We start from the raw sequence: 26,277 nt of genomic DNA, 5'->3' as shown, positions 1-26,277 counted from the left end.
CCTCACAAGTGAGATCGTCTGGAGGCTACCTATGCTGTTTCTCATAGAAAAGGGGTGTTTTACGATTGTCCATGGCCATTAATTGCGCATCACGAATGTGTCATTTGGCATATACACTACGTAGCCTGTAGCCAATTGTGTCAATATCTATTCAAACAAACTGATTGGAGCCCAAGATCTGGTGTTCTCGCTGAGGGGTACAATACATGCTGTCTTGCAGATAGGAACGATTGTGCAAAGCAGCAGGGATTTCCCAGGCTACCCCTCATCCTGAAATCTATCCAATCTTTAGCCCCACCCCCAACCCCACCTCACTCAGGGATTGGCTGTCATCATCATCACCTGATGACATCTCCAGTTGTAGTTTTTAGTCATTCTTCACAGAGAATCATCATCAAATAAATTACATTCTTTAAAATCACCAGGATGTGCTTTTGTATTTTATTACATGAGACTTTATTCAAAGGAACTTAATTATTTACAAGGTGTTGGTTAAAGTCTCAGGAGCAGTGTGGGGGTTAGGTGCCTTGCTCAAGGGCACTGCAGTCATGGAGTGAAGAAGGGATTTGTAAAGGGAATTGAACTTGTAACCCTGTGACTTTAGTACCAACTCCCTAACCATTACACTATGGCTGCCTATTACACCAAAGCGGTGTTTAATCATCGCTGGACTTTACTATGGACATGAGGAATAACAGCATGCAGTTTTCACACACACAAAATAAGTCTTTATTGATTTGCTTGAGAGAGAGAGAGACATAAAACAAAATACAAAGTCAGTGAGTTATAAAACAATGAACAGTGCCCGTTCATTATCACACAGCTAAAGCCTACTGCGGGAGAACAGTCCATTGCCCAGATGTTGCACGTACACGTACACTACGAATATAATCACAACTGCATATCTACTACACATATTGATATCATAGCTAGCTACAGACAGAATAGTGATGATTGAAATGCAAATACTCTTAACACTGAACATATGGAGCTACAAAAAACTATGTAACAGGTCCAGATACTACAGTATTATTATTACTTTACTGTAACTGCAAAGATAGAAGAGTCGTTGATAAATAAAGTGGAAAGAGATTACTCCATTAACAGAACACAGAATTGGTGATATTGTTGTCACCGGTGGCAGTGCTGGTGTTAGTACACTGGTAGTCCAGCGTGTCATCGATGGCCTGTAGGACGGTGTCTACAGCGCTGAGCAGCAGGATGTCTGTAGAGCAGCTGGTGGACAGCTCTGATGCGTAGTTCTTCACTGGGAGAACGTAGGACACCGGCATGTCCAGAAACTGAGCAGCCTGATGCATCTGCACAAGACATGGGAGGATTCAGATCCTTAACAAGAGTAAAGATTAGGACTTTTCAACTGAAGTAAATATCTAGATCTGCGTATTTTATTTATGTTTATGTGTGTTTAACCAGGAAAGGACTCTATTGAGTTACAGCCTCTCTTCTTCCAGGGAGTCCTGGCCAGGACAGGCAGAAGCAGTGGTGTTCAAGAGTGTATCATCTGCATAAAGATAAACCTTTGCTTGCTTCAGCTCCCAACCTTAATTATTTATATCAAGAGAAAATAAAATCGGGCCCAACATCCTAACATTTATTAATATCTTCATCAGAGAGTGCTGCATGAAACATTTCAGTCACTTTTTCACTTTGGTTACAACCAGGTGGTCTTCATTTTGCATGGGCCCTTTATTATGGCATTATATGACCCGCAAAAAAACAAATTACAGCTCTGGCCGTCCTATTATATTGCATTATATTATATCGCATTATATTATATTACATTACATTACATTATATTATATTATTGCAGTTACTTTGTCCTTGACGGGGCGACTCCGGTAGACAAACTGCACGTCCTCCTGAACTGCATGACACACCTGGTCAACATGGGTCAACAGGACCAGCTGAGGAACATCTGACACACACACACACACACACACACACACACACACACACACACACACACACACACACACACACACACACACACACACACACACACACACACACACACACACACACACAGAGGATAATAGGTAGAAATTGATGAATCATGAAAAACACACAGGAGCAAGTTTATTCAAATCAAATTGTTTAGACAATAAAATAAAAGAAGAGAAATGCACTTAGAGTGCAGACCTCCGCCAAGGAATCTATTTGATAGAACATTTGACTGTTACACCTTTTCAAGTCTTTCTGTCTTCTTTTTGTGGAGTAAGAAACTGCAATGTCAAAATGTGCCCTATCCCGCAATGATGAAGAATCTTTAAAACAATTCCTGCATCCAGATCGTGATCCAGATCAAGACCAAAATGTAATCAATTGTTCCCTTTGTCATTTCCAACAACCCCACACAGTTTCATCCAAATTCGTTCATAACTTTTTGAGTTATCCTGCTGACAGACAGACAGACAGACAGACAGACAAACCAATGCGACCGAAAACATAACCTCCTTGGCGGAGGTAAAGAGGTAAATACAGGTATGTACTGTTGAGGTATGATCTCATTTAATTTTGTTTATTGATAATATGCCAGGTTTGAAGTGGTGGTTGTTATAAAGACATTCTGTATTTTTTCTATTTGAATTGAAGATGTCAAGACTGCTGTTTCTATTTTGGTAAGTAAATGTCCACTGAATGGAATAAGCAGGTCACCAGGTGGAAAAGGAATTAGGCCTTTTATCTTACCAATGTGCTGAAAAGTAGTTTATCTTTCATGAATATCACCTTATAGTATAATTAATAATGCATGAAAACCAGTCACTTTGGAAAATGGCGGGTACATTGAATTTTTGGCAAAAACTGAGGTGGACCATGTTCTAATCTCTTCCAATAGGCCTTCTGGTCTGTAATCCATAGAGAAAACTTTGGTAGGATGAAAGGCCTAATTTTCCCAACTGATGACCTGCCTATAATGTAATGTCATCAAATCCGAGTCATGTGACCCTGATGAGGGTCACAAAAGAGGAACCATGCTTTCTGTATGCTGTTTACCACATTTAACACTGAGATCAGAGAGAGTAGAGAGGGAGAGGTTCCATTGGCCCATTGTTTCCGGGTTCTATTATTGGGGGGGGGGATCCCCCTTTAGGCAGACCTAGGCAGACCTAGGCAGACCTAAGGACTGTTCTATTCAATGCTAGGAGTATTATGACACGCCCCCTTAGGCAGACCAGAACCTGGTCATGTTAGGTGCCCATAGCAACCTATTACTGTACATTGGCCTTTCTCTATATACTTAAAGAATCTCTGCTGAGATACTCTGCAAACAAATATAAATATACTTGTATATTTGTAGACACTATATATAATATGAATAACTAGGGTCACAGACAGCTTTTGCCAGGCCCCAGACAAAAATCAGCTAAAAGGCCCCCCTCAACAAAAAAACAACAAAATGCAGAGTCAATTCTGGGCCCCGACTTTTCCTGAGCTCCCTTGTCAACAGGCCTGATTACATCATTTAGCCTCAATTCAGTCTCATACCAACTCAGGCCTGATATACAGTTAAACAGTAACCCACCTAGATCTGAGATCTCAGCCTGTAGCTCCCTCATGTTCCTCTGCAGGTGGCTGCTGTATGATGAGACCTTTCGGGCGTCCAGGACGAACAGCACTGCGTGAATCTTATCACTGATGGCTGGTGCTCCTTTGTAGCCTCGAGTCTCTGATGTGATGGACCAATATTCTGAGAACTGCATGGGAAATACACTCATTAACTCTGCAGACAAGGTGGGATAGCACAGACAAATGCTTAAGCACAGATGTAACACATGGGATGTGGAGGTAACCACAGGATACCATGGTCAGCATGGCGTACAGATGAGTTTTGCAAGCTGGTGGTAGATCTTACTTTTCTTTTGCGGTCTACTCACCTTGTAGCCTTCAGATACGTGTCCCTTGATGACGGACAAAGCGTCTGAGTTACTCAAACCAGCCTCGTGCTTCTCCCCCAATGCCATGACGTCACAGAGGGTGAGAGAGATAGCGTTGCCCCCACGCTCTGACCGGATACTGCATGACCTTAGCTGAGGAAACATGCACTTAGACTTAGACCTCTCAGTCTCTTGATTTCAGCTCCTTTCATCCAGGTACATAGTGGATGTGTATAGTTTTTATACAGTAAATACACATTTTTAAAAACAATGTCTGGACCTTTTGACCTCAGCTATCTGAACAGAGCGGTTACAGACTAAACTTGTTTTAGTCTTGCTCACAAGGAAATCAGCAGTGTACACATTGGATGTTGAGATGTCCACCTGTTGATCAGTTGATCCTGAGAGGTTATTGGTAAAGATGATGGAATGGGGCTGAAATGTCCATCTTTTGGAGTTTGGCCCATGTTACTTTTATCTTTCTTAATTCAGCCCTTAAAGTGCATCCAACAATGAGGTACTGGGGAATATCATGCCTTTTCTGAATCTGTGCAGTCCAATGTGTATTTTAATGTCTGTCGTCTGTGTCTATAATGTACATGGATGCCACAGTGCATAAAGAAAGTGTACCATTTAGTTGGATATGGTGAAAAATATTGTGATGTTTTCCGTTCAGAAAGCTCTAGTGACCTCTGTTTTTATCCAAGGGCTCCAGCAAAGTGCTTAAATTAAAGCCTTATATGTCCTCTTTACAATGATAGCAACAGCAATTACATACACTGTCAAGTCTCTTATTCATGGAATGTGCACCCGTGTCAAAATGTCATAGAATTTTAATAGGGTAGGCTACTTTATAAGGTTATCATAACATAAGCTAGGGATGTGTAGGTATACAAAAAGCAGCACACCAAGTGGTACCTGGTCTGACCAGTGGACTATTGGGCCGTGACAAGGCCCTACACTTCAAAAATGATACTGTGTTACTATGCCATTTTTGGAAATAAGCTTATTGCACACCTCTCCTCGAGTTAAATGATTTTTACCTTTCTCCTGTACTTTCAACCGTTCTTTGATGTATGGCAGTGCAAATTTCATGTCCATGCTAGCAATTAACATTGAATCCTATTGAGACCAGCTGGTGGCTAACTGGTCTCATAGGATTCAATGTTAATTGCTAGCTTGGAGGTAAAATTTGCACTGCCATACTCAGAGAACGGCTGGAAGTACAAGAAAAAGGTAAAACCCAATCATTTAATTCAAGGGGAGGTGTAATATGAGCTTATTTCCAAAAATGGCACATTATCACTTTATTATTAAATATTAATAACAAGTTGTTTTTCTAGTTAGACCTTCATCAGGCAGAGTGCATACAAACAGTGCTTGTGGTTATTATACATCATTATTGGCACCTGTGGTGCAGCACACTGTCAGTGAAGCATTCTGGGAAATGTAGTGAAAGACAAACATGAAACATAAACAGAGAAAAAGACAAGGTACTGACTACCCAACAACTCTCTGTATTATCTAAAGGATTAAGTTTCGTCCCCACATATGAAGCTGACACATTTGAAGTCAAAACAGAACTGTACCGCTTCTTCAGAAAGATATATGTTCAGGGACTCTACAACACAAGTGCACCAGTGTTCAAAAACAAAAGTAAATTCAATCCTCTTTGTCCAAACCCCTCTATTCAAACATTTTGCAGAATGGTTAAGGGTGAAATCTTGTAGAACTATAAACACAATGCCCAGATGAAAAGTCAGCTATTACAGAACTCTCTAAGGACACTAACATAATAATCAAGGCGCGGAGCAATTGTGGTGCAGAATATGTCTGATTATGAAAAAGAGGCCTATCGCCAACTTGATGATGATGAATTCTACAGAAGACTAAGTGGCAATCCAACTAAAGACTTTCAGAGAAGAATCATAGATATTACAGATAATGCACTGGATATCTAAAAACGAACATTCCTTTCTGAACTGTAAACACCCTGTGACTCCTGTATTTTATATGTTACCTAAAATCCACAAAAGTTTGGTCAATCCTAAGGGAAGGCCTATCGTGGCTAGCAATGACTCACTTTTAGAGCCATTATCTAATTATTTAGAGCCATTATCTAATTTTGTGGATCACTTCATCAAGCCATATGTCTGCCAACTTCCATCATATGTCAAGGATTCTACTGATGTTATTAATAAGATCTCAGAGATCACAGATTTACCTGCTGACATACTGTTAGTTACCTTAGATGTGGAGAGCCTCTATACAAATATATCACATGACTGGGGACTAGATACCTTAGGCTTCTATCTCCAGGATCGTACGGATGTCCCACCTAGTCACTTTATCATTGAGCTGGCCTCCATGGTTCTGAAGCTAAACTGCTTCTCATTTATAGGGGAATTCTACTTACAGCTGAAAGGAACCTCTGGGTTACACTTTTGCTCCTGATTACGCTAACTTATATGAGGGGTATTTTGAACATAAATTTGTCTTTAACCCAGATATGAACCCTTTTTGTCAAAAAATCCTTAAATGGTATTGTTTCCTGGAAGATCTGTTTGTTTCAAGGAACAAGTGAAGAACTGTTAGCATTTGGTACATATCTAAATGGTTGTAACTCTGACTTAAAATTTACTCTAGAATTTACCCAAGAGCTAAAAAATGGACTACCTAAAAGCCAATTTTATAGGTTAAGAATACTGCCACTCTGACAATGACTTCATTGAGAAGGCAGTAGAAATGAAGCAGCGGTTCCTAGAACAGGGCTATACAGCTCAATGTGTGGATATTGCAGATCAGAATGCTCTTTTCCAGAGTTGACCTTCTGGAAAAAAAAGTGTAAAAAAAAAAGATAAACGTTTTTCAGTTTCCTGTATTACCAACTACACTCCCCAGGCCCACATTATCAAAAAACTGTTGAGAAACACTGGCATATTTTAACCACAGACCCGGCCCTATCTGAACTTTTCCAGGACCCTCCTCTCTTTGTTCACAAAAGAGGACCAAACCTTCACAATAAATTGATCAGAGCTAACATCTTGGCCCTTCCAAAACAAACACTGTTAACTCCAATCAAGGAAGGGAATTCCCTGTGGAAATTGTGCTCAGTGTCATAGTTCAGTGAAAACAAATACTTTTAAGCATCCTAGAACAGGTGAAAGATTTGGAATTAGGAGAATAATCACATGCAACACAAAAAATGTTGTTTACATGTTAACACGGGCAGTCATGGGTGAGCGGGACTTGCATCCCAGAGGTTGCCGGTTCGACTGCCGACCCGCCAGGTTGGTGGGGGGAGTAATCAACCAGTGCTCTCCCCCATCCTCCTCCATGACTGAGGTACCCTGAGCATGGAACCGTCCCACCGCACTGCTCCCCATGGGGCGCCACTGAGGGCTGCCCCCTTGCACGGGTGAGGCATAAATGCAATTTCGTTGTGTGCAGTGTTCACTTGTGTGCTGTGGAGTGCTGTGTCACAATGACAATGGGAGTTGGAGTTTCCCAATGGGCTTTCACTTTTTCACTTTCAACATGCCCATGTGACAAAATGTACATTGGTAAAACCACCCGTCCTCTGAAACAAAGAATACGTGAACATAAGAGCTCCATCAGGAGAAAAGATGAGAACTATCCTGTTGCCTGCCATTTTAATGATCTGTCACACCCTTTCTTCCCTTAGATTTCAAGGTATAGAGCAAGTAACTTTACACAGAGGAGGTGACATCGACAGGAAATTATGCCAAAGAGAACTTTTTTGGATATATACTTTAAATGCATTGCAACCATCAGGGCTAAACAAGGATTTTGACATGAGTGTGTTTATATAATTAAGAAATATGGGTTTAATTTTGAACTGTTTGTGCTCTGCTTTATGATGGTTAATGCCTGATGTTTGCAAAGCATGGACTTGTTCTTGTTTTCTCTGTTTATGTTTCGTGTTTGTCTTTCACTATATTTCCCAGAATGCTTCACTGACTCAGAGTGCTGCACCACAGGTGCCAATAATGATGTATATTAATGATGTTTGTATGCACTCGATCTTGATCTTGATCAGGTTTTTTTCACTTGTTTCAAGCTAATATTGCTTATAAGAAGTTAAACAAATCACCAAGTGAAAAATAAATCGCCCCACGGACAACTGGCTTAGAACAAGTCTACAGTAAATAGTGTTACGGAAGGGACATGCAGTACCTTTAGACAGTGCACACACCTCATTTACATAGGGGACGTGCTGGCTGACTAAGATTTTCATTTTGTGCAGTGTATGGGCTTCTTCCGATGTCATGGCCTACCTTCTTTTTTAAGTAAAGATTTTGGGCTTGTGTGTATATTATAAGACAGTGAAGAGAGACAGAGATGAGGTACCGTTGGGAAATGACCCAGGTCAGATTCAAACCTGGGTCCCCAATGGCAATGCTGCCCATAGCCTACACGGTCAGGTGTGCAGCACCACAGCACCCCCCTGGCCTACCTTCTTGAAGCGGTTTGAAGCTTGAGGTCCAGTCAGTGTCATGTGTGTGATGCGCTTGAACATGACGGATCTGATGGAGTTGATGAAGCTGGACTTGCCTGCTCCAGTCGGGCCCAGCAGCAGCACGCGGGCACTGGACACACACTCACCAGCCACCACATGGGACAGGAAGCGCTCTCTCAGGTCATCTCTGGTGCTGCAGGGAGTAGAGTGGAGGAATAAAGGGAACAGCATAGAGAAAGAGAAACATGTCCTGGTTGCGTAATAATTAGCCTACCTTTGCTCCCAGCTTATCTCTCTCCATGGACACGGCAACACATCCCCAATGCCTGAGGAATTTAAATAAGACACATTGCAATAGTAATCAATTCAAATTTTATGTAACCCCCTGGTATATGTACAAATGACAGATTAAAAATCTACTAATTTATATTTAGTAGAACATAGTTTTTTCAAGGTCAAAGTTGGAGATTTATATTTCATATTTAATCATTCTATTTCAGACAACCTGCCTACTTGAAAAAGTATTTAATTTGACTAATAACAACGGCAACATTTTCATTTTTATATCTCATAGTTTAACATTTTACACTATTCACTATCGTCTGCCTATGGACAAATGAATGAGAAATCTCCAACTCTGATCTTGAATATAAATCTGTAGGTTTTTTTTTATAGGCTATAGCCTATGATGCAAGGGGGTTCAAGGATCATGAAACAGTAGGAACCATTGCTGCTGCAATTATTTGTCCTGTGTCTTGTCCCGCTTTTTTAGATTGCCTATTAACAAGTAAACATAGCCTATTGCCCTGCTCAGCGAACACGTTCAGCCTAGAATGTAGCAATAGGCCTATAGGTATACCAACAAAGCTCTTAACTCACTTCGAACACGATACACCTCCACCTCTGTAAGTTTAGCATCTGCAGTGCTGTAAGTCTCCTCGGTCCAGCCAGTGAACACTTCATCAGATGAGAACTTCACAATCCAATGGTATTTTCTATACACACTATCATATGTTGTTGAAAGCTTTAGGGACTCTCCAAGTGATATGGTGCTGTTGCCAAAAGTCACCTTGGTGTTGTCCCGTTTCTCAAATGTGTCCACATTGGTTGTGGTGACATCAAACAGAAAAGCACAGTCCACATCTTTACAAGATTTAGGCCTACTGACATATACCCCTCTTACTGTTCCCGTAGACAGAAATATGAGAACGATGAGCCGCCCAGTCGGATCAAATGTCATAGATGAAGATTCACTTTCAGTCAATTTATGAAGCAGATGTAGTTTCACCCTCTCTGGGAAGAGTTTAAGCAGCTGCTGTTTTCTTTCCAAATCCAGGGTAGCCATGGAGCGGCAAAATATCGCTGCACCCGAAGGCACTAGACGGAAAAATGAGAATGAAACTGTAGGTGAGTGGCTTTAAAAAGATGATGACAATCAGGCTGAGCATAGACTTGCATCGCTCCCAGTCCTTTGCAGTGAAACGATACTTACTGTGTGAGTGTTGTGAGTGCTAAATGAAACTGAAACTTAACATATTTTCAAAGCTGCCTTGAACTGCCAGCATCCGCATTCCTTCTTCGACACTTTTTTTCATCTGCACACAAATGTTGTAGCACTATTCGGAAACCCTAATGCTCACATTTCACAACCACCTCCCAAGTTAGTGAAACCACTGTCTCAGTTTGATATTTTTTAAACAAAATATTTTTTGCAAATCATCAGACAGACACATCCTTGAACACATTTCACATCATTGAACATGTGTGTTGTGAGATGAGTGCATGCCTTCAAACAATCCAATTCTTTACAGTATTGTAAATTTTGGTGGTGAGCTGTTTTGCATTCTGTGTGAGCAGTAGTTGAGTTTGTGTGCATAGTTTTTGTAGTTGTTGTTTATCTGTCTGGGACAGTCCCATTGGCATTGTGACATAGCACACACACAGCCAAGTAAGTAAAACTGAACAAAGCTGCTGCTTGAGACAGACAGACAGACACACACACACACACACACACAGTGTGTGCAGATCCCAGGGTGACTTATCCCCCCTATTTAAAAATACCACTATACACTTTGTATATAATTTACATTAACAGTTAAGTAAGCAAATAAAAACAAATTAAACGATGAGCATAAAAAATGAACGATATGGTAAGCCTAGCAAGTGATTTATGGTGTCCTGGTAAGCTTTTCATTTGCTTACTGGCAAAAGAATAAATATCACTTTAGTATTCCCAATCTTGAAATCAGATCACCACTGCACGGCCAGGTGTTTATAAACTTTTCCACGAGTGCACATCTGTTCCCACTATCCCCTCTGTAGTGTGTCCCCAAACACTTTGCACTGCTCCCCACTTCAGCTCCTCCCCCCCCACCCCCCTCCACACACACTCCTCACACGTGGTGTGCTAGTAGATCAAACTGGTGCGAGCTCATCGTCTCGTGCATAGTATTTGTGGCCGACTTTTAATGCACCCACATCGTGACAAGTTCTCACTCACATGCTTTGTCTACATCGATCAATGGCACCAAAATCGAATGCACCTAGTGTGTGTAGGCCTAACCCATCATCCCAATCCAGTTGTATAGCTAAACTCTTTGGATGACATGTCCTGAATGAGCCAGAATCTTCACAGACATTTCTTTATTGAGATTCTTTTGGAGGGGGGGGGGGATGGTATCAAATCAATTAGTTGCCAAAGAATGAACAGTCCTTATTTATTATCATCGCATCACTTCAGAAGAGCAATTGAAGAGCTAAGATATTACTCCACAGATATTACTTCACATAATAAAGCCATACCGTCGTAAGTTTGTAACATATTTGTATGTCACAATGAAATAAAATCAAAATAAATGTTCTTTCTGAAAGTAAATGCTCATTTGGAGACTATAGGAAAACATTTGCAGCATTAAGGAAAGATAGTTATGCATCTTCAGATAGACAGCAATTGATGTCTCTCTCTCTCTCGCTCAGACAGCCCACAGAGCAAATGGTTAATCATCGGTGGCAGTGGTGTTATTTGTATTGTTGTTTGAGGGAGGAAACCAACGCACACCAGAGGTTTCGAGGTAAAGTAAAAACTTGAGAAAGGCCATACGGGCCGAAACGTTGTTTGTCAATAAATTGCAGCACGATGGACAAGAGTGTGCGGTACCTTCTTCTACCAAATTGTTATTTGTATTGTTGTCACTGGCACGGGTTGGATGGTGGCAGCGGTAGTGTTACAGTGGTAGTGTAGTGTTACAGTGGTAAATGGAGATAAAAAATTATGTTGTATTATTTATCTTACCATTATAACAAAGACAGAGGAATCAGTGCTAAAGAAAGCACAAGTACAAGAATGGAAATTCAGCTGGCAGTGGTGACATTGCTGTCACCGGTGCTGGTGTTAGTACACTGGTAGTCCAGCGTGTCATTGATGGCCATGTGTGTGTGATAAGACGTGTGTGAAGTAGAGGCAACTGAAGTGCAAATACTCTTAAGACGGAACATATGGAGTAAAAAACAATTGTGTAACATATCCAGATATAGTGTTATGTTGCTACTATAACAAGAATGTCACTGATGTCAAAGACGTCACTGCACTGTAAAGGCAGGGCATACGGTATGGACAAGAAACAACAAGTACAGGAATGGAAATTCAGCTGTCAGTTGTGGTATTGTTATCACTGGTGCTGGTGTTAGTACACTGGTAGCCCAGAGTGCAATCAGTTAGACTGCATTAGTGTTATCAGTGGTAGTGGTGTTACATGTGTTGTCAATGGCACTGGTGGGGCAAGTACAGGTAGTAGAAGTGGTGCTGGTGTTAGTACACTGGTCGTCCAGCATGTCATCGATGGCCTGTAGGACGGTGTCTACAACGCTGAGCAGCAGGATGTCTGTAGAGCAGCTGGTGGACAGCTCTGATGCGTAGTTCTTCACTGGGAGAACGTAGGACACCGGCATACTCATGAACTCAGCAGCCTGATGCATCTACACACATGCACGCACACGCAAACCCACATTCACACACACACACACACAAAGTTAAACACACACACTACTCCAGACTGAAGTAAGCAAACTAAACTCTACTCTACTGTGTTCCAGCAAACTAAACTCTACTCTACTCTGTTCCATTCTATTCTCTTACGGTGTATTATAACTAAGTGCAACCTTGTCAGTGATGGGGTGGCTCCTGTAGATAAACTGTATTATATTATTGTATATTATTATATTATATTATATTATATTATATTATGTTATATTATATTACATTAGTACTGTGGATCGGCACTGCCCTCACGATCCGATCACGATTCGGGAGGTAGCGATTCGATTCTATGCGATCCGATCCGATCCGATTCAATTCTACAATGCATTGCAATGCATTACATTTCTACTGAAAGTAAAGCAAATGTTTAATCAGTCATGATGAGGCAATACAAGTAGTCAGATACTGAGCAACAATTTATTGGCTGTTTTCTGTATCAGTCTGTATCAGTCTTGCAATGTTTTGAAGTGCTTTTATTTAATTTAACATTCATTTGCTCCCGAAATATCCATGGAAGTAATTTAAACTTAAAAATGAGAAAAGGTTGCACCATGCATAGGTTTCTTTGGTAACACTTTATTTTAGGGATACATCTATTAGCACTAATACATACAATATTAATGCCTGTGTAAGTAACTTGTAGGGCATGTACTAAGCAAAATAAGACAGTTGTTAAGCATGTATTCACAAATGTCTTGTTCATGCCCAATTAGGGATTACTACTAATATAACCTTAGTAAGGACCAGTAAGCCTATATTTCTATTTATTAGTAAGTAGTAAGTGGCAGAATACAATGTGTATAAGCTCCCGACACACTGTGTGAACAAACCCTGAACAGTGTGAAAACAGATGCGGAATAAGGGTCCCTATTCTAAAGTGATGCATTGGTCAGCCCAGATGGTTCAGGGCCTCCACACTACCAAAGTCCGCCTTGTTACCTAGGGCCCCCACACCACCCAGGCCCGCACTACCTAGCCCCCCAATTAAATAATTAATACTGGCCCAGTTCAGTCATCTAGTTTTCTCTTGTTCATATCAATATAAGGAAGGTAACAGGAGCCTTTATATAGCAAGGATTGAACGTACACTTGTCAATGACGGTGGGTTGGTGAGATGTAATTTTTTTCATGTACCACTGATTTTTAATTGTAAAAACCCCCAAAATAAATGCAGAACATTAGAATAATAGTTTTGAAGCAAAACTAAACTATTCTTTTGTGATAATTGAGTTAATGTTCGAGAACATTTGCTTCAAGAAGTGCAGTGCATGATGGGTACGCAATCTAGGCCAACAGACAACCTACCCAGCTCTGAGCCTACGTCCTTAGCTCCTCCCCTCACTCGTGAAATTTAGTTGCTATCCAAACAATTTGCCATGTATGTAACAACAGAAATATTATCATTGCTGCATTGGCCATGCATTGCATTGCTGACTAAGGGCGTACCCATCATGCACTGCACTTCTTGGAGATAAGTTTCTCAAACATTAACTTATTTATCACAAAGGAATAGCTTAGTTTTGCTTCCAAACTATTACTCATCGTTATATTCTGCATTTATTGTAGGGTTTTTACAATTAAAACTAATTGGTGTATGAAAAAAATTACATCTCACCACCCACCGTCATTGAGAAGTTTACGTCCAATCCTTGCTATATAATGTATAATAATATAATATTACTCGCCTGTTTAATAAGTTGAAAAAGTGAGATCTACGCACCCAAGGAGACTAATGCAAAATTAGAAACTTTCTTACAATTTGCTTTCCGGGGGCGGGGCGGTAGAGTCGGGGCCCTAGGCAGTGTGGGGGCCCTATGCCATCTGGGCTGACCAATGCATCACTTTAGAATAGGGACCCTTATTCCACATCTGTTTTCACACTGTTCAGGGTTTGTTCACACAGTGTACCAGGAGCTTATACACATTGTATTCTGGCCCTTACTGCTTAGTCATAAATAGAAATCTAGGTCTACTAGGTCCTTACTAAGGTTATATTGGTAATAAATCCCTAATTGGGCATGAACAAGACATTTGCGAATAAATGTCTAACAACTGTCTGATTTTGCTTAGTACATGCCTTACAAGTTACTTACTAAGGCATTAATATTGTATGTATTAGTGCTAATAGATGTATCCCTAAAATAAAGTGTTACCGTTTCTTTATTACACAGACACGTTTCGGCGTTCTGCCTTCCTCTGTGGCCTATGCATGGTGCGACCTTTTCTCATTTTTCAGTTTTACAATATTTTGGTCAGCACCCTTAAAAGAAGAGAAAAACTGTTGGGTGACGCCTGCTCCAGCCTTAATGAAGTAATTGAAAAAAATTGCCGGATCGATTCTGGAACTTGCCGGATCGATTCTGGATGCCCCGCATCGATATTGATCGCCGAATCGATCATTGTTGACACCACTATATTATATTATATTATATTATATTATATAATATTATATTATTATCGCTACCTTGTCCTTGACAGGGCGGCTCCTGTAGACAAACTGCACGTCCTCCTGAACTGCATGACACACCTGGTCAACATGGGTCAACAGGACCAGCTGAGGAACATCTGACACACACACACACACACACACACACACACACACACACACACACACACACACACACACACACACACACACACACACACACACACACACACACACACACACACACACACACAGGGACATTGATGGACCAGATGGACAGGAACCCCACCAAACAAAAGTAACATCTGAACAGGGATCATGAAAAAAAACAAGCAACAGTAGTTCACTGATTCTTGAGAAAGTGGCTAAAACAGGTTGTAATCTTGAAAGAAAAAAACGAAGAGAATTACAAAATAATATGGTATATCCTCGTAGACAAAGGTCTTGGCTTTTCAGAAATGCACAAGGCCAATCTCCCCATTTTGATTTTTTTTCAGAAATCAGGTTTTTCTCCGATCATACCTTATTTTTTGTCAACACCGTCAGACACAATTAAAAGCAATAAAAAGTGTATTGATTTGGTTGCATATGTATCTGGAGTTTTTAAGTGATTATGTGTGTTTTTTGGTTCACACATACGCCTTTAAATGTTGAAAATTCACTTTCATTCTATTTAATACTGTTTCATGTGTTCTAATTTAAAAATATGTGCTGTCAGACAATGCTTACTTAATGCCTAAATAGACCAAACAATTTTTTGTAATTTCACAAATATTCGTGTAGGCTTAAATTTGCTATTACTTTGAAAATTCAACAACTCCAAAGGAAAATTTTGTAAGCACATTCATTTAAAATGTCCAAAACTCCTTCTTACGGTGGTGACTTAAGAACTGACGGTGGTGACAGTAATCTGAGGGTGGTGAAAGTGACCTAATTATTACCTACATTTAGCAAAATAAATAGCCCTCTCAAGTCAATGACATCTAGCATAAACACTTTATTTTTGTGTGTGTACAGTATGTTTGTGCGTGTGTTTTTTCTTCATTTGTTAGACACTTTAGGAAGTAGGCCTAGATTATTGAAAATGTGGCATAAACAGGTTTTAAGTTGTTCAAATCCAAAATATAGAGGAAGATGAAGATAGATGAAGGTCTTGGCTGTGCAGTGAATGTATTGGCCAAGCTCCCCATGTTTTACATTTTTCATAAAATGGGCTCCTTCTTGGTTTTGTCAACCGCGTCAGACAGAATTAGAAGTAAAAAAAAATATGTTTACTGTATTTAAGTGAATTACTTTCACAATTCAACATAATTGTAGATACTTATTGGCAGCATATTCTTAACCCTATCCAGACTGGGGGGGGGCTAAAAGTGCCCGCACCAACTTTGATGTCGTATAATTCCTTAACGACTTAAGCTATGACTACGAAACTTTGTGACTTTTCCTAACATTTAGTTGGCTACAGTTAGGTACCGAAATATTAGGTTTATCATTTTTGCCGTTGCCATGGCAATGGTTTTCTGACAGGTATGTCTGACCAAAAATCACTTTACCATATCTATGGCGCCATATACAGTCCCAGGAAAAAGTTTGTACACCCTTTGAAATTTCTTACCTTTCTGTCAAAATTGGTCATAAAACATGGTCTGATCTTCCCGGAAATCGCAAGAAGGAACAACCAGAGTCTGCTTTAATTAATTCAACCCAAACATTTACAAGTTTTCATATTTTCATTGGCCATAAGATGCAAACACTCACAGGACAGCAAGACATAAGTAAGTACACCCTTGCATTCAATAGGTTTTTTTCCCTCAGTTAGACGCAATAACCTTAACCTGACGTTTCCTGTAGTTGCAGATCAAATAACAAAACAATCTGGATGCATCTTGTCTACCGCTTCTTTAGAAAACTGCCTCTCGTCAGCAAGGTTTGTGGGATGTCTGGAGTGCATAGCTTTCTTGACTTCATGCCATACAATCTCAATTGTTTTTTGTCAGGGCTTTGACTGGGCTATTCCAGAATGTGTATTTCATTATTATGAAGCCATTCTAAAGTCGATTTGCTTCTAAAGCATGGGTTGTTGTCACATTTCAGCACCCATCCTCTTGTGTGCTTCAACTGTGTGACAGACTACCTCACTTTTTTTCTGTAAAATATCTCGATAAACTTCTGAGTTCATTGTTCCACTGATGATAGCAAACTCAAAAGGGCCTGAGGCAGCAAGGTAGATGCTCCCGCCACCATACTCAAAGGCGGAGATGATGTTTTGGTGAAGGTGTGGTTCTCCAGTTCTCCTCCAAACATGACATTGTATGTTCCCCTGAACAATTCAACTTTGGTTTCAACGTTGGTCTACAGAATATTTTGCAGTAATTCTATGAAGCATATAAATGCTTTTTCGCAAATCTCAAAGGTGCAGCAATATTTTTTTGGACAGAAACCCCATTCATTTTAGATTGGCAGAATGAATCCCATTTTTAGCTATTCTTGGTTACATCTCCTCTTCTGAGTATGGTGGCGGGAGCATCATTATATGCGGCTACCTTGCTGCCTCAGGCCCTTGACAGTTTGCTATTATCATTGGAACAATGAACTCAAGTTTATTGTGATATTTTACAGAAAAAAACGTGAGGAAGTCAGTCACACAGTTGAAGCACACAAGAGGATGGGTCCTGAAATGTGACAACAACCCATACTTTAGAAGCAAATCGACTTTAGAATGGCTTCATAATAATGAAATACACATTCTGAAATAGCCCAGTCAAAGCCCTGACAAAAAAACAATTGAGATTAAATGGCATGAAGTCAAGAAAGCTATGCACTCCAGACATCCCACAAACCTTGCTGACGAGAGGCAGTTCTCTAAAGAAGAGGGAGACAAGATACAAACAGATTATTTTGTTAATCTGATCTGCAACTACAGGACAAGTCTGGTTGATGATATTGCAACTAACTGAGGGTTAAAACCTACTTAATGCAAGGGTGTACTTACTTATGCCCTGCTCTCCTGTGAATATTATGGCCTTATGACCAATAAAAATATGATAACATGTAAATGTTTGGGTGGAATTAATTAAAGCAGACTCTGATTGTTCCTTCTTGAGATTTCCGGGAAGATCCGACCATGTTTTATGATCAATTTTGACAAAAATGTAAGAAATTTCAAAGGGTGTACAAACTTTTTCTTGGGACTGTATTTTCATATTTTTGTGTTATTTCCATTAGCATCAGACAACTTTGTGAGCATTTAAGTGGTTTGAAGCATAAAATCATTAAAATTTAAGTGCATTACCTAAATTTGTTGGAAAATCCATTATGGCGAGATTTTGGACATAGTCAGGGGTGCACATAACTGGTACGCAGGTGCGCATGCGCACCAAAAATTAGCAATGCGTACTGCCACCTCGGTCACTACAGCGCACTTGCGTACTGACTATCTCAACAGACGGTTGATGTTGGTGAATGGTCAAACATGTCCAAAAAGAAGCAGACAACAGTAGCCTAATCAGTTTCTTTGGAGTTTCGTCAACAGAAAAGAAAATTGAGTCAGAGATTTAAAAAACAAAACTTTCCGAGAAGTGGCTCCAAGTGCCGTGGCTTGAGGCTAATAATGATGAGCGGACAGAAATGTAGTGCCAGTCCCTTGAAATGCGGACTCGTTCCGTATGTGGTAGTGAAAGCATGCGTGTTGAACAGGTAAGGGACGCGATGTGTCCCGTTTTCTCATGAATGCCTTAAAATAGACAAAATAGGCATATCAACTGTAAATCGAACAACAGTCAGCGCGAGCGCGACCGAGTTGAGCTCCTGGCTCTCTCCTCCTCCCTCCATCATTATGGAATTGTGCCGTCTGTTAACTCCCAGAATGGACGCGCACCCCCGTCATTCTCATTGACAACTCCGATGCATAGAAGTTAAAAACTGAAAGCATGCATCCATGATGCGCGTGGCTTCTTAAATGAACGCAGTTCCCGGCCAGCACCACTTCTTAATTTCGTCAGCTTCCTCCCACCATATTCCAAACGGACACCGCATACAAGTTTATTCCCCCTCTGTATATCAGTTAACAGGCATGACGGCGAAATCGGCAAAAACAGACGAAATCCAGACAATAATCACTTAACTTGAAGATTACCTGTACCATATGTAGGCTAATTAAGATTTAAAGAATACCAAACTAACTACACATTTGATTAGGCTACCTTTCACCAGTTGCATTAGCCTTCAAACAACATGTGTCAACGTTCGTGGTGATAATGTTTTATCCTTCGACCCTGCAGACAGTAGACTTTTCTTTTTTTTTTTTTTTACCGTGGATGAAGTGCGTACCAAAAGATATTTGCTGGTGCGCATATGAGTAACGGCCTAAAAAAGTTATGTGCACCCCTGGACATAATAACATAATGATGTCATAATGACGTCATAATAATAGATAATTACACAAAAATTATGTCATTCATAGATGTCCATATGTAGATCATCTCCCCCAAGTTTCGTAGTCATACTGTATTCCGTTCATGAGTTATGAGGGGGGGGTCAAAAGAGCCCCCCCCCAGGCCCAGGAATGCCAAAAAAGCCCAGTCTGAATAGGGTTAAAACTTGTCAAAAACACGTAAAACACATGGTTTTTGTGAACTCCATCAGATGTCACCACCGTCAGGTTTTGTGACAAAAAACCCTCTTAATGCACCTCCGTGGAGGGTAGAGAATAAGTTTGGATCACAATTATTACTAACATGTCTGGTAATGTTTCATTAACCAGCACAATTTAGTAAAATATGGAACAAGATGATGAGCGGAACAAAATCTGACGGTGTGAGACAAAAAAACACTCTTTTACATATTATGCATTGTTTGTTCACATTAGCCACTACGTTTTCACTCTGTTTCTTAGGGGCTTCATGCCGCTTCTGAAAATTGAGGAGAAAATAGTAAACTTACAGGAGCTTCAGTGATGGTGAAGTATTCAGTAGAGCTAAAGGTTTGAAAAGGGGTCCTAAGTAATGACAATGACCTTGTGCATACCTGATTTTATTGTCTTTTTTTAAAAAATCTGACGGTGGTGACTAATATGCTGGACACACTTTGAGCAATCAGAAAATAGTAGTAAATATTGCTTTACACGCACTATGTGCATATCTGCAGAACCACTTCAATATGGACTTTCACATCATGGTGATATTATTCAATAATATCAGTGATTTTTACATTTTAAGCCAATTGAAATGATGATGTCTGTCCTTGGGACAGCTGTTTTTACAGGGTGTGGGCAGGTTTATAGCCATGAAAAGTAATAAAATTACACTTAAATATTTCAAACGACTGTACATTTGTGTAACAGACCCCTGGGTCTTTACCTGGATTCATTTTGTTCATGAAAATATAGTTTATTTTCAACAGAATTGGCAGTTTATTGCTGAGACATGTTTTAGCCACTTTCTCAAGAAACAGTAGTTAATTCATACAATCTCACCAAGGTCTGATATCTCAGCCTGTAGTTCCCTCATGGTGTCCTGCAGGTGGCTGCTGTATGATGACACCTTTTGGGCATCCAGGACAAATAGCACGGCGTGAATCTTATCTCCGATGGCTGGTGCCTTCCTGTAGCCTGGAGTCTCCGATGTGATGGGTTTATCTGCCTGGAACTGAGGCATGACAAACATAATGCAAGGGTTTATGAATAGGACTAGATACTTCACAAAAATAAATAAATGACATAAGCAGTGTTGCACTACTCGAGTCCAGTGTCGAGACCATAATTTGCTTTCTTGGTCTTGACTCGGACGCGACCCCTCAGATTGTCATGGCGACCCCTCTCACCCGGTAGCCCTCAGGTACGTGTCCCTTGACGACGGCCAAAGCATCCGAGATACTGAAGCCTGCCGCCTCCTCTTCTGCTGTTGCCATGACGTCACAGAGGGTGAGGCATGTAGCGCCGCCTCCTGGACCAGACCGGGTATATTATACCATTAAAATATTGTCATTATATCATGTTACTAATAATATTATTATTATCTTACCATATTATTATTGTGTTATGTGTTCTGGGCATGGGTACAGATCAATAAGATCACAACAAGATCAATCTTCGTTTGGTCGACTTTACTGTAGACTATAGTATACAGGTACACAGTGTTGCAAACGATGTCTCAGGTTAATTTGGCTCTTGCCCGGGCACAGACTGGGACTGTTCAGCTGACTATGCTACGCCTTTGACCTTTGAACCACAAAAACAAAAACCACAAGACTAAAGAAATGAACAGAATATTCAATTAATAAGAGAGGACGGTAGCCAATCAAAACACTGGAATACAATCCCGTAGGGGGAGATAGGGGAGGCAAACAGAACAATTCTACAATATAATTATTATGGCATATTAATATCAGTATACTGCAACACAGAATAATATATTATTAATAAGGGAAATGTTTGTTTTACAATATTGTAATGACCTTTGAGACAATTGTAATATGTTCATGTGTGTTGTTTTGTCTATGCATTGCTCTGGTTTTGCTCTGTGCCATGTTATAATAAACATAAATATTCACTAGCTGAGGAATAAAGATCACATTTCGCCACTGTACCTCTGAAACTGATTACAGTATTAATATTGACCACACACGTTTCCTTTTAATAACCTTTAAACTGCCATTTCAGCATAGTTAGTGTATTGCTGGATTATTATGTGCAAAACACCTAGAAAAGTTCTGAACCAACCTATGAAATGGCAAACATGACAGTGACGTTGTCGTACCTTCTTAAAGCGTTCTGCAGCGCCTGCTCCAGTAGCCGCCATGTGTGTGACGCGCTTGAACATGACGGATCGGATGGAGTTGATGAAGCTGGACTTGCCTGCTCCAGTCGGCCCCAGCAGCAGCACGCGGGCACTGGACACACACTCACCAGCCACCACATGGGACAGGAAGCGCTCTCTCAGCTCATCTCTGGTGCTGCAGGGAGTAGAGTGGAGGAATAAAGGGAACAGCATAGAGGAAGAGAAACGTTCCCTGTATTGTAGCAGTGGGGACATGTCTACAGCATTTCTGAGAGGCCTAATCTGACCCACCACTTCATCAAATGGGACACCCGGACAATTTGGCAAATGTGTGTCCCCACCACTTTCCAAACCAAACCTACACCCTTGAGAATGATTACACATAATGTACTTATTTTATGCTATGATAATGTCCTCGATTGTAAGTCGCTTTGGATAAAAGCATCTCTCTCAGATCCATGTACTGTAGTCTCTCAGTCACATGTAGTATGTGCAGCTGCTTACCATACACAGTATGTTACCTCCATATACGCACTGCATTTTACCTGCATAGAAGCCTATTATTAGTATGTGGATATGTATGTAGGCTACAGTAAGCCTGTGTGACTTACTTGTCTGTCCAGGACATCTCTCTCCAAGGTGACAGCATCACATCTCCAACGGCTATGAAGACAAGACACACAATACAAACACACAATGGACCCCCATCACCACCACCATCATCACACACACACACACAAAAGGTAACGACATGGCCAAAAGGGCACACACGCACACACACACACTGATATTTAAAGGGACACTGTGTGAGATGTTTAGTTGTTTATTTCCAGAATTCATGCTGCCCATTCACTAATGTTACCTTTTTCACGAATACTTACCACCACTATCAAATTCTAATTATTCATTATGACTGGAAATTTTGCACTTTTCATACATGAAAAGGGGGATCTTCTCCATGGTCCACCATTTTGAATTTCCAAAAAGAGCCATTTCAGCTGCAAAAATGACTCTACTTGGGCCATACTGGAAAATATTTGTTTAGAACTCAGTAAAGTTTCATGTAAATATCAAATTTGACGATAGCCAATCCAGTTTCAATGAGCAGCATAGTTGCAGTAGGCATAGGGGAGACCGGGGTAAGGTGAGCCACGGGGTAAACTAAGATGAGCCACCCCCTTTTTCTCGAAAATGGTGAATACATTTTAACATGTCACCACTTTCTAAGGTGGTGGAAATCCTTTTCTAACACCTGTGAAAAAGTGAAGCATGTGCCAAATTTGGCAATAGAGATATTTGTGAAAATCTTTAAGTGAATTCCATGTATATTCAAAACATGGATGATTTAGAGAAAACAAAAATAGAACAATTTCTGGTCTCATCATGTCTGAAATGTTACGTAATAAGCTACTATATGAGTGATATTTTAAGTCTTTTTGCACTTTTATAATAATTTTATAAGCATTTATTTTCATAATTTTGGCATCGGGGTAGGTTGAGCCTTTCGAGACGGGGTAAGTTGAGCCACTTATCCTAATGGGATGTATAATGGTTGAACACCATGTTATGATATTTGAGCATAACCAGAAAATTTCTTTCATATCATACCCAGGTGAGTTGAGATTAATGACTTTATGCATGTTTCAGCCAATTCAAACAATTTTTTATTTTTTTTCTACATTGCACTCTGCATTGTTCGATATTGTATTCAAACAAAGCTGTAAGGGCCCACAATATGTATTTTTTGGCATAGTTCTGTTGCTTTAGTTGTTTTATTTCATAGATTCATTAGTTACATTTGTTATAATAAATAAAAGTTGTTTAGCTGAGATTTTTGCCTGGGCTCAATTTACCCCAAGCAGTGGCTCACCTTGAGCCACCTGAAAAAATATTTTTAAAAGGCAATATAATTTTAACCATGACAGTTTATCAATTAGTTTTTGCTCTAATAGTATCAGGACACTTTGAAATTTGGTATGATGTGAACATTTTAACCAAATACGCCTTCATCGCTTAGCTGTGACGAAAAATGTACAAAGTGGCTCATCTTACCCCAGTCTCCCCTACCTTTTTTGACCATTTCCTGCACAGTGTCCCTTTAACACAAAAGCACAGTATAATTTACTCACTCTGTACGCGAAACAGTTCCACGTCAATGAGACGCCCCGAAGGTTTGATTGGAAAGCTCTCCTCTGACCAGCCCGTTTTAAACACCTCATCAGATGAGAAGTAGATCGTCCAGGAGAAGTTTGAACGTGCAAGCCGGAAGGATTTGCCAAATTTAAGATCGGCGGTGCCGTCAAATGTGACCGCTTTATTGTCGAGATTTTGACTAACTTTAACTGCGTTTGTTGCGGTTATGTCAAACAGAAATGCGTCCTTGTCGTCTGTGTCCTTTTGAGGAGGTTTGCTCAAGTATGAGCCCCTTACTGCCCCCGAAGTCAAATACACGACGAAGATGAACTGCCCGGCTTTATCGAATCTACTCAGAAACTCCGAGTTACTTTTGGTCGCTTTTAGTAGTAGGTGTAGGGGAGACCGGGTATGAAAGTAACATTGTTTTGAGAGCACTCTAAATTACTCTCTAAAACTATTTATTTAAACGCTACACTTCTATAACTTTTAGCAAAGCACACACATATGTCTACTACAAATGACAACTATTTAAATGTCCTCTATTACGTGACATAACATCTGAAATCATGTCAAATGCAAAGTGTGCACTACTGGGGTAGGATGTAACAGCATAGAAACCTATTGGGGTAGGTTGTAACACCCATCGGGGTAGGTTGTAACAGCCTATAAATTAATGGGACTCAATGTGATATGGCAATTTATTTACTCCTTACAAACATCATGAGAACAGAACAATTGCTCACATTAATGTAGTCCTATAGAAATTAATTTTCAATGTCAAAAAATAAGAATACATTTTTTTTGTTACTTTCATACCCCAAAAACTGGACTTTTCCCCATAGCTCCAAGAGAAATTATATCTGTGGCTTGAAATCTTACATGGACGATCACAATGACAGTCTGAGGGAACTGAATCACAAAAAACATCTTATGTTACTGCCCAAGGATGGTTGTGACATTTTCAGACACTCCTGTTACAACCTACCCCAGCACAGTCGTTCATTGTTTAGATAGCTGTTTTAGCATGGTGTACTAACAATAGCAAGGGACAGTTACACCATTCATGACTTGAGAAACTGTAGTTTCACTTGATATAACACATATAACATTATCTACAACAGGAAAGGCACCAGACCAAAAATTAAAAAAAAAAAAATTGTTACTTTCATACCTCAAAACTTGACTTTTCCCCGTAGCTCCAAGAGAAATTATGTCTGTGGCTTGAAATCTTCCATTGACGATCACAATGACAGTCTGAGGGAACTGAGGGTGTCACATAACTCATATCTGATCGTTGGAATTGAGGCTGTTACAACTATCCCTTTGTTACTTTCATACCCGGTCTCCCCTAATCTGACTGGCTCTGGAAACAGTGTAAACAACTGACGCTCCCTTTCCATATCAAGACAAGATACGACAGAATCCATCGCCACACCGCCAGAGAGATGTTCTGCAAAGTAAATGGCCTGAGCTCAGCTGAGAGGTCAGCAATAGGTCTAATAGAAACCGAAACTGACTTATTCCCTGGTTGGGAACTAGAGCGCATGTGGAGAGAGAGAGAGAGAGAGAGAGAGAGAGAGAGAGAGAGAGAGAGAGAGAGAGAGAGAGAGAGAGAGAGAGAGAGAGAGAGAGAGAGAGAGAGAGAGAGAGAGAGAGAGAGAGAGAGATGGAACTTGCTGTTGTCAGTCCTTGCGGTTCTTTTTCTAACTTCGCTCGGTGTTTCACTATGGCATCAGAACGCTTAGGCCTACCGGAAAGAAAAGCTTTGACTTTGGTTTTGTCTTATTATATATCCAACCTCTTTGGCGTAGCCTACCTTCCCAGGTCCTATGTTCCCCTGTCTTTGAAAAAGGGTTCTATGTTCCCCGCAATGTATGTTTCCAAGTTTTCAAATTGTGCCCTTCCCAAAACCACCCCTAAACCTAACCTGTCAGAAATGCAATGTTTCTGAGTTGTAAATTTGTGCCCCGACCAAAATTATCCCTAAACCTAACATGTGGCAGGTGCAACAACCTGCACTTTTGCCATGCAGCAGTAGTCTATTTGGAAGCAGTGGGGAACATAGAACCCTTTTTTGAAAAAAGGGTTCTATGTTCCCCGGTAGAGGGGAACAGGACCGGGGAACACTAGCCTGGGAACTCTCATACTGTAGTTCTACACAATCGTTTCGATCTCACTTGTGATCTTTGAGTGCGTCTTAATATGTGACCTTGCCTCCTCCACTTGCGCTTGTCTCCTCGCCCCGCCTCCTGGCCCCTCCTCTGTGGAGAAAACGATAAAGTTTCCCAGCTGTCAGCCTAGCCACAACAACTTTTGAGGGACTGTTTTTCATTCACCATAACAATTGCAAACGAGAAAAAGGCTCTACAATTGAGCTTTTGCAAGATATTGAAATATAATGCTGTTGTCAGTGATGTCATCATGACGAGAAGCGAGTGTAGGAGGCAAGTGGAGGAGGCAAGGTCCCATATTAAGATGCACTCTTTGCCACAAGCACCCTGCTGCAGACGTATGAGCTGGGGGTAGCA

The 26,277-nt window shown here is 40.4% G+C and overlaps 2 protein-coding genes across 2 annotated transcripts; both read right to left on the bottom strand.

Annotated features, from left to right (window-relative positions):
• Positions 1-875: 875 nt before the first annotated feature.
• Positions 876-24,138, bottom strand: LOC134468978 (interferon-induced protein 44-like). Its single transcript, XM_063222944.1, has 7 exons — positions 23,743-24,138; positions 22,225-22,276; positions 8,374-8,569; positions 3,897-4,049; positions 3,545-3,716; positions 1,836-1,936; positions 876-1,319 (listed from the first exon to the last, which is right to left on the bottom strand). Exons 2-7 carry the CDS (start codon positions 22,260-22,262, stop codon positions 1,101-1,103), a joined length of 879 nt encoding a protein of 292 aa, XP_063079014.1. The 5' UTR covers positions 22,263-22,276; positions 23,743-24,138; the 3' UTR covers positions 876-1,100.
• LOC134468979 (interferon-induced protein 44-like) lies at positions 11,555-20,790 on the bottom strand. Its single transcript, XM_063222945.1, has 4 exons — positions 20,658-20,790; positions 20,311-20,482; positions 14,877-14,977; positions 11,555-12,351 (listed from the first exon to the last, which is right to left on the bottom strand). Exons 1-4 carry the CDS (start codon positions 20,742-20,744, stop codon positions 12,091-12,093), a joined length of 621 nt encoding a protein of 206 aa, XP_063079015.1. The 5' UTR covers positions 20,745-20,790; the 3' UTR covers positions 11,555-12,090.
• Positions 24,139-26,277: the final 2,139 nt, after the last annotated feature.

This window comes from Engraulis encrasicolus, chromosome 18 (assembly GCF_034702125.1).
Source record: "Engraulis encrasicolus isolate BLACKSEA-1 chromosome 18, IST_EnEncr_1.0, whole genome shotgun sequence".
Classification (NCBI taxonomy): domain Eukaryota; kingdom Metazoa; phylum Chordata; class Actinopteri; order Clupeiformes; family Engraulidae; genus Engraulis; species Engraulis encrasicolus.
Note: the sequence above shows the minus strand (reverse complement) of the source record. Positions and strands in the feature narration are given on the sequence as shown.